This window comes from Siphateles boraxobius, unplaced genomic scaffold, assembly GCF_051911475.1.
Source record: "Siphateles boraxobius isolate OS27281-9 unplaced genomic scaffold, OSU_SipBor_1 7, whole genome shotgun sequence".
In the NCBI taxonomy this organism is placed as follows: Eukaryota; Metazoa; Chordata; class Actinopteri; order Cypriniformes; family Leuciscidae; genus Siphateles; species Siphateles boraxobius.
The window spans coordinates 39,703,194-39,717,375 of NW_027509197.1; the positions used below are offsets into that span (position 1 = coordinate 39,703,194).

A 14,182-nucleotide genomic window follows, 5' to 3' on the forward strand; every position below is an offset into this window, starting at 1 on the left:
CTGAACTGAATCAACCCTGAACTGAATCAACCCTGAACTGAATCAACCCTGAATTGAATCAACACTGAACTGAATCAACACTGAACTGAATCAACCCTGAACTGAATCAACCCTGAACTGAATCAACACTGAACTGAATCAACCCTGAACTGAATCAACCCTGAACTGAATCAACCCTGAAATGAATAGAGCTGAATAGAGCTAAATAATGACAATAGTTTTTTAAAAGCCGCTTTACAGTTGAATTTGAATTTTTCTCATATTTGATAAAGTTTGCATCACTGATCCTTATTTTCCCTTTTATTACTGTAAAGCTTCTTTGAAACTATCTTAATAGTATAAAGCACTATAGAAATAAAGCTGTATTCTTGTATTCTATGCATTTACGTTGTTATTTTTACTTGTTTTTATGCATGATGTATTTGATGTTTAAGCTTTTGGGCTGCATTGTATGTATGAAAGGTACTATATAAATAAAGTTTATTGTTATTAATATTTAATAATCACCCATTAACAGCTACAATGCAACTGCAGATCTAAATCTCTAAGAAGCAGCAGAAGACACTTGAGCCACAACCACCTTCATCTCTATATTTCTGTCATCCTCAGTTCTGCTTTACTTGTTTTCACTGTCTTTCCCGCACATGAACTTCCCCTTTAGAGGAGGAAGTATATAAAAATCAAAACTCTGCTGATGATTGGCAGGATGGAAGGTAATATTCAATGAGGCCGATACAACTGATGGTTCACTGACGTCTCTGAAGCCTTAAATACTATCACAATATTTTTTTACATATCATTCGATATCGATATTTATTTCATACCATAACTGGAAAAGGAAATGCACTGAATGTTAAAAAACAAGTTATGTTTACAAGTAAACTCCACAAAATTAAGCTATATAATAAGATATCAACAGTATAAAACATGAATGAAAAAAATATCTTGTTTACATGACATTTCTTAGAATAATGATGTCATATATTCATAAATTGTATAACAATACTTAAATATTTTACTAAATTGTTTAATAATAAATTAATGTAATGTTTTAATAAATTGTTATATTTATTATTATAAGTACATATTACTATACAATAGTAATATATTTCTGTCAAAAAAAATTCAAGTTAAACCAAACTTTTATTTTGGCGGGTAGTAATGAAGAGCTTTTTTAGTTTTAGTTTCAATAGTTTTAAACAAAACCGCAAAGCTCATTCACATAGAATATCACAATTTTCTATTCATTTTATTTCAATGTTTCTTTGTTTTAATTTATTCAAAATTCTAAAACTTTAGTTTATTTCCAAGTCGGCATGAAACATAAATTTCAATCGTTTTTTCTTTCCTGTTGTGCCGTATATGCCAGTGAAACGGCTTCTGGAACAATAGTAAATGTGGGCGGGGCTTGATTTTGTCTGTGGGGAATTGATTGGATGGTTGTGGTTTGCTATTGGTGGATCTCATGTGAGTGACAGGTTGCCCCGCCCTCGCACTCCTCGAGTTTAGATTCAAGATTACAAGGCACATTAATTAAAAAAGAATTATGTGCACAGATAAATTATTTGTAATAAATACAACAATATTCCATGAAAAACCAGAATTGTCAATATTGATTTCATGGTGATTTTAAATCAGATTGTCACTGTGATTTCAGACTTTTGGAGACCACTGTACATGTGCAATGTGTGCCAAGCTAATCTAGAATGTAATGTATATGTGAAGCAGATTATAACCTCTTGGTGATGTTTGTAGACTCCTGCAGCGATTGGTCGAGTGTGAGTCCTCCACTGTCCAGCAGTCGACGAAGGGCGATATCAGCCAGCTGACACATGACCTTCATCACCTCGTCCACTTCCAGAAACATGGAGAACTCCCTCTGTTTCCGTCTCGTGTGAACGCGGATCACGTCCGTCAGCAAACCCACCGACACGCGTTCCAGCCGCGTCACTTCAGCCCAGGGAACTAACAGCTTCACTGCGCACAGAAACAGCATGCTTGAGTTAGGCACTGTTAGATGTACGCAATAAGATACTCGAGGCTGTGCGGTGTCGTGAATAAGTCACTTATAAGTGACTTATTCAAGTTACAGTACTAGCCTCGAGTACCTTATTGCTTTTATAAAACGGTTACCACACAATACAAATTGTAGGGACGCAGATGGGTTTTATTAGTCTGTTTTTGCAAGTGCTTTTGCCTTAAATAAAATGTATTCATTGTCCATAACTTCGGAATAAATTCGGATATCCCAAATCTATTTATTGTCCAATTGGCATTGCAAACAACAAATAAAACGAAAAATAAATACTCCAAACTTTACTTTGACTTACAAGTGCCTGTTACCAACATAATCCAATCTGAATTGAATTAATACATCGTTCGACCGGACCTAACTGTGTTATATAAGTGAACACACACATGCTAAAGTTGACTAAAAAGAGGAATAAAAAAAAATCCTCTTTTGGAAATTGATCTTAATGCCTTAATTAAAAAAATGAGGAACAATCCAACCTTCAAGGACACCAATTTTCTTTGTGAATGAATAATATATCGTAAATAAATAAATGTTCTTCCTTAAAATACAGGGTGCGTAAGTCAGGACACCCCTATGTTAAATTCCCATCGAGACAGCAGATTTTTGTTTTTTACGGCCAGTTATTTCATGGATCCAGGATAATATGCATCCTGATAAAGTTCCCTTGGCCTTTGGAATTAAAATATCCCACATCGTCACACACCCTTCACCATATCTAGAGATTGGCATGGTGTTATTTCAGTTAGCCTAATAGCTGGTTTGATTAGCATTGAAAGATGATCTTAAGGAAAGTGCCCCATGCCAATCATAAATTTAATATAAATTTTGCTGCAGCCAAGTGACTTTTCGTGACCAATTTTTTTCAGACTCTGAGACCCACAAATGGGTTGTGACCGACAGTTTGAAAACCCCCATTTTAAAATGTTCAAACCATATAAGAACCATTTGAAAAAAAGTCTCTTTTACTTGCCAAGGCTGCATTTATTTGATCACAAATACATTCAAAATTGTGAAATATTATTACAATTTAAAATAACCGTATTCTATTTGAATATATAGTAAAATGTAATTTATTCCTGTGATCAAAGGGGAATTTTCAGCATCATTACTCCAGTCTTCAGTGTCACATGATCCTTCAGAAATCAGTATAATATGATGATTTGCTGCTCAAGAAACATTTCTCATTATTATCAATGTTGAAAACAGTTGTGCGTCTTCATATCCCTGTGGGAACAGTGATACATCATATTTTTCAGGATTCTTTCACGAATAGGAAGTTCTCACCCTCTTTGCCCAGTAGGAAGGAGTAGAAGGCGATGTGGTTGGTGGTGAGGTACAGCGAGCCCTGGCGAGGCACGTGACCCTTCCAGCAACAGCAGGAGTAATGCGAGACCAGCTTCTCTCGTTGAGGGAGACCAAAACGCTGCTCGAACCGCGCCAGATCTTCCCGGAAGCGTGCCGGATCATCCTCGCCTGCAGCTGGGCCGCCTAAAACCTCCTCAGCGATTAAACCCTGTCAATGTGCATGAAAATATCAAGATAATTAGAGTCTGGACTGAACTGAATGTCTCTAGAACCATTGCCGTTAAGAGATCACGTGTGAACAGGACCTTTTCAAAAATCCCGGTAAATTGATTATGTGATTATTATTTGCAGTAAATCACCGGTATGATGCTATGTGTGAACTAGAGCTGCACGATTCTGGATAAATTGAGAATTACGATTTTTTTGTTTCAAACAGAGATCACGATTCTCCAGAATAACAAGTAATTCTGACAAAATGTTAATGGCTGCAGTCTATTTAAAATTTTGAATGATTCAATGACTCACTCGTAAATACTTTACTTGTTTCAATACTGGATGAATCTGTGTTTTTGAACGAATCTCTTGAATGAATGATTCAATGACAAACACATTTTTAACGGTCACTTGCCGCCACCTACTGGTGTGACGATGTTATCGATACAATCATTTTTTGAAGCAACAAGTGTTTTCAAAAGGGGATTTACTCTATTTTGATCGCTTCTGTAGTGTTTTATCCGAACTATGATCTTTTATCCCAGTACTTTTGTGATAATATGATTATTTGTAGCACGGAAATAATGATAGTGTGTGGTTGAAAAGACTGTTTCATACATGACAACGGCTCTCGTCAGATGTGAATCCGGTTTGATTTTGTCAAACGTTTAGTAGACACGGGTGAATCATTTTCGTTTAGGAATAATATTGTGTGGGTGTTAAATAGATATCACAATCATTTAATGATTAATCGTGTAACTCTAGTGTGAACAAAGAACAGGATTACTGGTATCAGCATGAACAAGGTCTGAACACACTAACGAAGAAGTCAGCAACTGAAAGCATTACTGCCTTTTAATAGTTTTTATGCAAATTTGTACTAGATGGACATTTGCATCTGGCAGCTTTCTGAGCATGTCGTGCTCGCGACCCTGCATTCATCAGTGCTGTGGCTCTGCAGTTGGATACCATTATGTGTGTCATATTTTTAAGAGCAAAAATGCATTGTGTGTCACGCCTGTCACTCAAAAGTCAAAAAATGTTGTCAAATTGAACAGATAATGAAGTTTAAAGAGCATTTCCGATGACTGACACTGAATTTACTGGTATTTTGGTGCTGATGTGTTAATGGTCTCTTAAATGTAAAAAGCCAGGACGACGTTACTTGTGTGAACAGCATATGTGTATTTACTGGTAAAGTCATTCTGGTAATTTTACGGTAATTTACTGGGATTACTGTGTGAAAGCGGCTAATATCACGATGGGATGTAATATCACAATATTGATGGGATTGCTTACATTTCCTTTATTTGGATGGCAAATGTGATTGAAATTTAAAGGTGCAGTGTGTAATTTTTAGCGGCATCTAGTGGTGATATAGTGAATTGCAACCTATAGAAGTTATGGTGGCCGACAGAAAAAGATGTCGTCGTCTGAGACAGCAGATAGTAGTCAAACAATGAGGTTTCCTTACAAGGATAAATTAAGAAATTATGTCCACTTAATTATTCAGTAAAACTATATGTTATTGCGAATACTATTGTTACTTGTTCATCATTGTGTCAGTGTTTTATTCGATGACTTTAGCTATTTCTTATTTCAATGTAAGTGGACCTGCGGTGTATGTAGATAGAAATGGCTCATTCTAAGGTAATAAAAACACAACGTTTCATTATGTAAGGTTTATATACACCACTGAAAACATAGTTCTGGATATTATATTGCATTTCTGTCTCCAGAACATCTTAAATATTACACAATGCACCTTTAAACTGCACAATTATTGTTATAATTATCTCAAATAATTGCGATTAGAATTAATAATCCCAATCAAATGATTAATCAACAATCGCAACAGGCCTAGTAGGAAGGTCTGTGCATGACTGTACCTTTACTTTGCCCAGTACAAAACTCGCCGCGTCTTCTTTATTCTCGAACACGGCCATGTACGGCAGAATGTTCTGATCCAGCCATTTCCAGTGTTTCTGCACTTCCTCGTTTGTGGCTCCTGCAAACACACACAGATAATAACATCACACACAGTGACGGCATGACATGCTCGTGCTTATGACGGGAGTGTGTCACACGAGTGCGAGGGATGAAAACACACTCTCACCGCTGGCTATGACCCAGCTGACCTGCGACCCGGGAACATGCAGAACAATCCGGAACGGAGCCGCTCGAGCATTTGAGTCCAATACAGTGTCCAACGCGCCCACCAGCAAACCTGCAATACACACAGACCATATAGATTATAAGTAGGGATGGGCATTTCAAGCAAAACTTATTCTCGAAGATCACACGGTATTCGATTATTATTCGAAAATCGCACCCCTCAACCACATGCACGCACACATGCATGAATAGATTGATGAATATGATGATTATATGAAAAGGGAACCGCATGAGATGAGTAAGATAGGATCATAAGATGCCCAAAATACCGGAAAACATTTGGAATGGGTCAGACATGATTTTAACGTTTGGTTTTGTAGAAAGCCTTTCTTTAAAGTGAATTTCATTTTGTATAAATTGTATCTTCATTTTAATCAATGTTTCATCAACAAATTGCATAAATAAGAAGCAAATATAGTAGACAATATAATCAGGACACGAAGGCGCCGGCACGTAAACTGGAGCCCGTCTCATAAATCAACCGAAACTCAGCGTAAATGATACTGGCCTCACAGACCTGAGAAGTATATCTATAGAAAGCTTGAAATGTCTACTTTTAAACAAAACAATTAAAAAGGTGACTCATCCCTAATTATAAGCTTTGATGCTTAATCCCTTTTTTCCCCCAAGGAGAACAAGTGTTCCTAAGTTTAAAAATGAAAATGTAATTGAGCAAATAATGTTTTTCCTTATTCACATCGCCGCCGAGAGCGTTAAATTGGCTGGAAGTCATTTATTTTCAATGTGAGCCGGCGGCGCGTCTTGGATGGCGAGATCGTCGAGGAGAGTTGAAGTCAGGTCAACTTTATGGTAATGAGCTATGACACGGTTCGGCGGCAACCAATGAGGTGCTATAGAAAATAAAGGTTATTATTATTATTATAATTTCCATCGATCAATTTCCTACTTTTACATTTAAAAGATTCCATGAGGTTAACATATACCCTACTTGTGGTCAGTCTGCACAAATAACAATCAACATGCTTGTTTGCGGCCCCTTTAAATAAAGTTTTAAAAAAAGACCAAGCATTCGATCTACGTCAGAGCGTCTGCGAATCTTTCTACGGCATTGTTGGCAGGGCAGCGAGAGCGAATTTTGACACGCTCGCCCGAGGCGGTGTGAATGCACAGTCAAAGGGATACAAGGAGACATTTAATTTATTATTATACAAAACATACACAAGGTTTTTTATATTTCTGCTTCAAACTGTATCTAATAATAAATGTTATTTTTTAGGCCTACTTTAAAATGCGTAAACTCCTATATACTGTACATATACATATATATATATATATATGTACAGTATATAGGAGTTTACGCATTTTAAATTATATATATATAATTATATACACACACACACACACACACGCACACACACATAAATACATTCAATTCACAATTGTTTGTATAGCGCTTTTCACAATACACATGATTTCAAAGCAGCTTTACAGAAAGTTCATGAGTCCACATTACAGTTTAGAGTGATCTGTTATCAGGAAACTGTCTAAGTTGTGCATTTCAGAAAATGTACATATTCAAAATTAGCAAAAAAAGGTATAAATTTAAACAATGTAATAATTTAATGCAGAAACAATGAGCTCATTGAAGTAATTAATACTTGTTTGTTAAAAAATGATTGACATTTAGTAAAATGTATAATTGGTGCATGAGTTTGCGTCATCTGAAGTCATCTAGGGTTGTAACGGTATACCGGTATGTCAGTTTATCGCGATATTGACTTGTACGATTATCATATCGTGAACATTTGCTTATCCACGGTTTTGAAAAGAAAATTAAAGCAGATCTCAACTGCGCATATGCAACTTCTTTCCACTTGACTACTCCACCTATACATGTGCACTGGAGAAAATGTCTGAGACTGAGCCTGCGAATTCTAATCTCTATCCCCCGCCAAAAAAAAAAAAGTTAAAATCTGCTGTGTGGGATTCAGTGGGAATACTTTGGGTATCCGAAAAACAAACGTGGGTTTTTCCTTGAAGATTGATATCCAGTTGTGTCCAGAAATGTGGACGAAGAGTGGCTGCAAAAGGAGGAAATGCATCGAATATGTTCTCCCATATTCGCGGACACCATCCCTCCCTGCAGATAAAGTTCAATTTATAACTTAAGGCCGTATTATTTACGTGTTGCTGAGGGAATTTACAATACAACGCAGAAGTCACGTAAAATGCGCGATTTGATAGATGGATGAATAAATCTAAAATATAGCTGTGCAATAAATAAAATCGCTATACGAGTGTGTCTATTAATATACAGCACAAAAAAATTTAAATCTATATTCTTCTTGTTCAGCGTGTCTGTGTGAATGAGCAGCGCTGTTTCGCCTAGTAGCCTACATACTCAAGTATATGTGACGCTCATGGTGTTTAATGCGTCTGCCGTCTCACTCACTATATAAGGACGTGAACACATGAACATATCCAGAGCTGCTCTGAGAGAACTAAATGAGCATTTCATAATTTTGTTGAAAACAATTTATTGTCAAATACACTCTGACTGAAACTCATAGGAGTTTAGTACAAAATGTCAAAATATAAGTTATCTTAAATAATAATTAATAAATTAAGAATAAACCTAAGTTAAGGTTTTATGAATTTAATTGATCAGACATGTTTGTTAAAATGGGAGATGGGCAGCTTTATTTTTTCTTTCTTAATTTTTCAAAAGGTAGACTCATACTTCCATAAAAAAAATGTTTTCATTAAAAAAGTTTGTTTTAATAAACCATATGTTTAACCAAAAAACCCTATCTGTTTTCATTAATTTAAGATTCATTGTAGCTGATGATTATAATAATAATGATTGTTTAATACCGTAAACCGTGAAAACGTGATATTTTTTGAGACTATTATCATACCGTGAAAATATCATACCGTTACAACCCTAAAGTCATCGTGGGATATATGTAAATACATACAATAGGCTATATATATATATATATACACACACACACATAGCAACACATTCACATAAGGACCTGTAGGAAGGAACTTTTTATATTTGCACACATGCTGCTAAATAGATTGGAGAGTTCACACACACATCTATTTTTAATCGCACATGCAAGTGAAACTCTCGCACTTTTGAGCCCTGCATCACACACAGAAAGACAATATAAACACAGTATCAGCATGTTGTTAATTCACATGACTTCAGTACTGCTTTACTGCAACTCTGTTTACAAGTGCACAGCTGTGACCGTCCCTGTGTGCTGCATGAGTTCATATAGTTTACCGTACTTCATATGACCTGTTTTAACATCAGCGTGACAAAGTTTCACTTTCCTATTTGAGCTGCAGCCACCCGAATCAGCACGAATGCAAAAGAGACAAGAACACACGAGTGGAGCAGCAACCGCTGATAACATCACAGATATAGAGTTATGAAACAGCAGATTCGAGTAAAAGCTGTGTTTACTGAAGTAAACACCTTTGTTTATGCAAAAACTGAAAACATTTACATCATTATAGATGGACCTATAATGAACTGCATGTCTTTTATTGAGCTGCAAACAAACACACACAGCATGAGCAGTCAAATGACTCTTATGAGCTGATTCTTTTAATGAATCATTCAAAAGAGCAAACCCTTGATTGAATTATCTCATTGAATCCATGAATATTTTGCAAAGAACTAGAGGCACATGCCGTTTTATTTGTATAATCAATGAGGTTATATTTAATCAATGAGGTTATATTTAACATTTAATTATATTATCGATTTGGACTCCACTGATTGACTCTCAGATGAGAACAAAACTTGAAGTGAATTAAACCGAATAATGGCACTATTGTCTTCTGCAGAGCTATAGTTATAGCTGAAATTGAATTTGTTTCACAATTGATGAACTTTGCACAGTTACTTAACTGAAATGAATCAACGCTTAACTGAACTTTTTTTTAAAGCTGTTTTACAACTGAATTAAATTGAATTGAGTTTTACAAATTATGAACTTTCCAACATTAACATCTATTTTCCTGTTTAATCCTGTGAAGCTGAAACCGTTATATAAAGCACTGTAGATATATCTGTGACTTGATGTACTCAATAGTTTTAAATTGCATCACTGATTGTGAATTGATTGTGAGTTGATTATGTCACTTTAAGTGCATAATAAGCAGGTCTTTTACTTACAAAACATTTGAACACACAATCCTATCTTGTTTGCTTTGAATTAAATGTTGATTCATCTGGTTAGTTGAGGCTGGCTGGTTTGGTTCATGGCTTACAACTCTATATATTGATTCATATTTTGGAGAAAATAAATGAAAAGTGGCCACTGATGTATCAAGTCAAGTCACCTTTATTAAATGCAGATTGTTTCAAAGCAGCTTTACAGGGATAAACAGGAAAATAATGATTCAAACAGAGTTCAATTCTGCTGTAAAGCAGCTCGAAAGAGACCGTGTTGATTCAGTTCGGTTCAATAACTAATGTTAAGATCAAAAAATATGAAATGAGTCAAATTCAACTATAAAGCAGCTCAGAAAACAGTAATGTGATGACATTACTGTTTTCTGAGCCTGCTTTATAGCTGAATTTGGTCCAGCTCACTTCTCAGTCGAATCAATAATATTGCTGAATATTAAATATCCTCATTGGCAAGGAACTCCATCAGGTGACAGAAACGGAGTAAAAAAAAAAATCAACGCTAAAAGGAAAGAAAAACAAAAGCATTTAGGAAGCACTTAAGAAGAAAATGGCTGATTATATGGCGTTTCTCAATGAAAAACACCTCAAAGGTCGCAAATGGGGTTTCTCAACATTGTTGAATCTAGATCTGTCCACATAGCATCACCAATGCTCACATGTCAACGCTCCTTAATGAGGCCATATAATGCCCTTTTAGAAAGTCTTGATTTTGTTTTTGAGGTCTACTAGAGTAGGTTTTCATGCTTGAATGAGGTCTTTCAAGTTAATGACACCACTGTCAAAACGAAAATTAAAGTTCATTACGGACCCCATGATCTCTCTTTAACACAAGCTAATGCAAATCACATTCTCTCACTTACGGCTCTCGCGTCGGCTTTTAATATATCATTTCCTCTCTGCAGGACATTTCCCAACTGATAGAGAAGTATAAGCTAATAAAAGTAGTAATAGTAAAATAGTAATAATAGTAAAAGCTGATTTGACTGAACATGAACGTTTACAGAGACAAAATAATCTGTACTGAGCTCGAATGAGACAAGAACAGAGAAAGTACTGCTTATTCTGTTGCTTAAAGGGTTAATAACCCAACATATCTTAATAATTTGTGTTCTGAAGATGAACGAAGGTCTTACGGGTTTGGATTGACATGAGGGAATTTGTATATTGTAATAATTAATGACAGAATTATCATTTTTGGGTGAACCAAACTTTTAAGGCTTTATTTGACATGTTGAAGAAAAAGTAACTGTACACACTTTTGTTTTTGGTATTAAATATACTCAAAGATGCCTTTATGAATTTAAATTGTTTAATTATTTTAGTATAGGCATGTCTAAAATGGCCATCTATATTAGCAGGAAAGAAAAAAGTGAACAAAAAGGTCATTATAATGATGCTTGCAGCTATGATTACATCAAGACTTCTAATTTATTTTCATTTTTACAAAGCTATGGATTGTCTAGTAGTTTTTTTGTTTTTTAAAGGTGCAGTGTGTGACTTTTAGCGACATCTAGCGGTTCGGTTGCGAGTTTACACTAAGGCCTCAGCCCACCGCTCACCCCTCCCTTTCGAAGAAGCTACGGTGGCTGAAACGGGACAAACATTGTCGTCTGAGACGGCAGAGAATAGCCAGAGTAAACCAAGTTTTACCACAGTCCATTATAAACCACATCATGGATAAAGTTTACAAAGCCATAGTCAGGTGAGGATCAAGGGTCTTAATACGTAATATAATAATAGTAATTAGTTGATTGTCTCACAAACGTAATCAGCACATTTCCCCCCACATAGCAAACCCATAATACAGCGAGAGAGAAGAACCACATGAAACTATGCAACTATATATTTTTTCTAACAGGGTAGTAAAAGTTTAGCTGGCTAATATGAGCTGTTACTGTGGCTGAGCTGGTTAAAGCGTTAAGCCTTGTTTATACTGGACGCGTCCGCATGAGCCCAAAGCTGCGTGCGGCAAAAATAACGTGATTGTAACAGCGCGCGCGCCTCCGCATCCCCTAGACACAACTTACTACACACAATGGGCTTTTTTTCTCTGATTTTGGAAACTCGATCGACTTAAAATGCTTCCAAGATCGACGGGTTGGTGATTCCTGTAACTGTTTTACGGTCAATGACAAGAGTACTAATCAGCTGTCTCACGAACATAACCAGCACATTTATCCCCACATAGCAAAGCCATAACACAGCGAGGGAGAAGAATTAAGTTACATGAAACAATCCAACTACATATTTTACACCACTGACAAGGGAAACGTCACTACTCACGATGTTTATGGCTAGCTTCTAGCTTTCTGCGGCTTCTCTTTCAAGGTAGTGAGGAAACGCGCTCTGTAACGCTGTTTGTTCGCTGTCGGCTACGGTAGAAACATGGCGTCACAATATGTCGACCTTCATAGAAGGGGATTCCCGCGGTTATGTAGATATAAATGCCTCATTCTAAGGTAATAAAAACATTACGGTTTATTAAGCAAGTTCTTTATACACCACTGAACACATTTATGGATGTCATATTGCATTTCTGTTAATAGACACTCAAAATTTTTACACATTGCACCTTTAAAGTATGGTGTATGGAGTTTTGTGCTTCGTTGCTGAAAATGATATCCATTTTTCACATTTTCTCTAATTTTCTAAAAAATGTTTAAGCTTGGACTTTGGTCATGGTTTTATACATTAAAATTTTCTGTAAATATATATTATAAATCTTTCATTGCCCAGAAGACTTCATAGCTTTTTATTCAGTATCAGCTTTATATCAAACGATTGTCTTTACGTTATTTTTTAGGGGAAATAAAAACAGACTCACGAAATCCAAAGTCTGAGTTCATATTGAGATTTTACTGTAAACTTTTGAAAGAGATCTCATTTGTGATTTTTCTACTAAAAAATAAATAAATAATAATTTCCTGCTTGAATGTTGATTATTTTCCTCATATTCTCCATTTTTGCGGCTCCTCTCTTCCCAGTCTGTCAGTAACGCTCTGTTTACTTCCTGTCTCTATGAAGCCCCTCCTTCTGAAAAGCACACTGTGCTCTGATTGGTCGGCTGGATCAGTGTGTTGTGATCGGTCGAGCGTTTCGAGTGTGTTTGGGAAATGTCCCGCCCCTTACCATAGCCGCCAGTTTAATACACTACTAACTAACTGTACCAGGCCCCGCCCCTTTATTCTGCGTATGAATTATTTCAGAATGCATTGAAGATCAGACTTTTTCACTCATAGAATCATACAAAAGATCACAGTAAATCACAGACACAGTTAAACTGATGGTGTCAGTTATGAGCTCATGTTATCCTTAACCAATCAAACACGCTCAAATCTGCCGAACTTTCACTGGCAGTAAAAAAGCCCTTCATCAGAAAAGCACAAGATTGACGATCATGTTAATATTATGTTAAGCATAAGAAAGTACGAGGCGCAGCTGGAAGCGTGTGAAGTTCTCCTCTTTCAACAGCTCTGTGTGTGTGCGTACACAAGAGTCTACAAACGCTTGATAAGCGTGAATGTTTGCCATTCCTGCTCCGCTCTATATAGCAGAGAAAGAGAAAGAGAAGAAGACAAATAACCGGCTCTCCTGAATTTCCACACACAAACGTTACAGGGTCACGTTACTCTTTACGGTCCAGATCTGACGAGACTGACGTGGACGAGCTTCAAACACAAAACACTAATTGATTTTTAAGTGTCAAACAAACTCAAACTACTACTATGATAGTGACATTACATCAAATCTGTATTTGTACATACAACAAACGTTTTTAGCCTTGGTGACAATAAGATATTTTTTTCGAAAACATAAAAAATATATTTATTTTGAAAAAAACAAATCAAACATATATATATATATATATGTATTTATAAAGTTTGATTTAAAAATAAATAAATAAATAATAATTTAAAAAAAAATATATATATATATATATATATATATATATATAAATACATGTGTGTGTTTTCGAAAAAATTTATCTTATTGTCACCAAGGCTGCATTTATTTGATTAAAATATATTTATAAACGTATATTTTTTTCAAATATATATATATATATATTTAAAATTTTACATATATTTTCAAATAAATATATAAATATATATATATATATATATATATATAGAGTAAAAATAAAAAAACACTTTAATACAAAAAAATGTTGTAGAGTTGGTTTCCAATGGAAAAAGATTCAGATGTGTGATTGGTTCACTAAACAGAACACAATATCTTTATTATTTTTTAAATGCTAAAAAGGTAAAAGGATAGATAAT

General features: G+C 35.4%; 1 protein-coding gene across 2 annotated transcripts in view; it reads right to left on the reverse strand.

Moving 5' to 3' along the window:
- Positions 1-14,182, reverse strand: part of tbc1d8 (TBC1 domain family member 8) — a 44,861-nt gene that overhangs the window by 27,835 nt on the left and 2,844 nt on the right. For both annotated transcript variants that reach the window (XR_013197283.1, XM_077217151.1), the window contains exons 2-5: positions 5,670-5,780; positions 5,443-5,561; positions 3,320-3,548; positions 1,737-1,977 (exon numbers count right to left, since the gene is read on the reverse strand). Coding sequence is in view for 1 of the 2 variants with exons in the window: in XM_077217151.1 (XP_077073266.1) it covers positions 1,737-1,977; positions 3,320-3,548; positions 5,443-5,561; positions 5,670-5,780 (700 nt within the window). In the remaining variant the exon portion in view is untranslated. The remainder of the gene's footprint in view (positions 1-1,736; positions 1,978-3,319; positions 3,549-5,442; positions 5,562-5,669; positions 5,781-14,182) is intronic.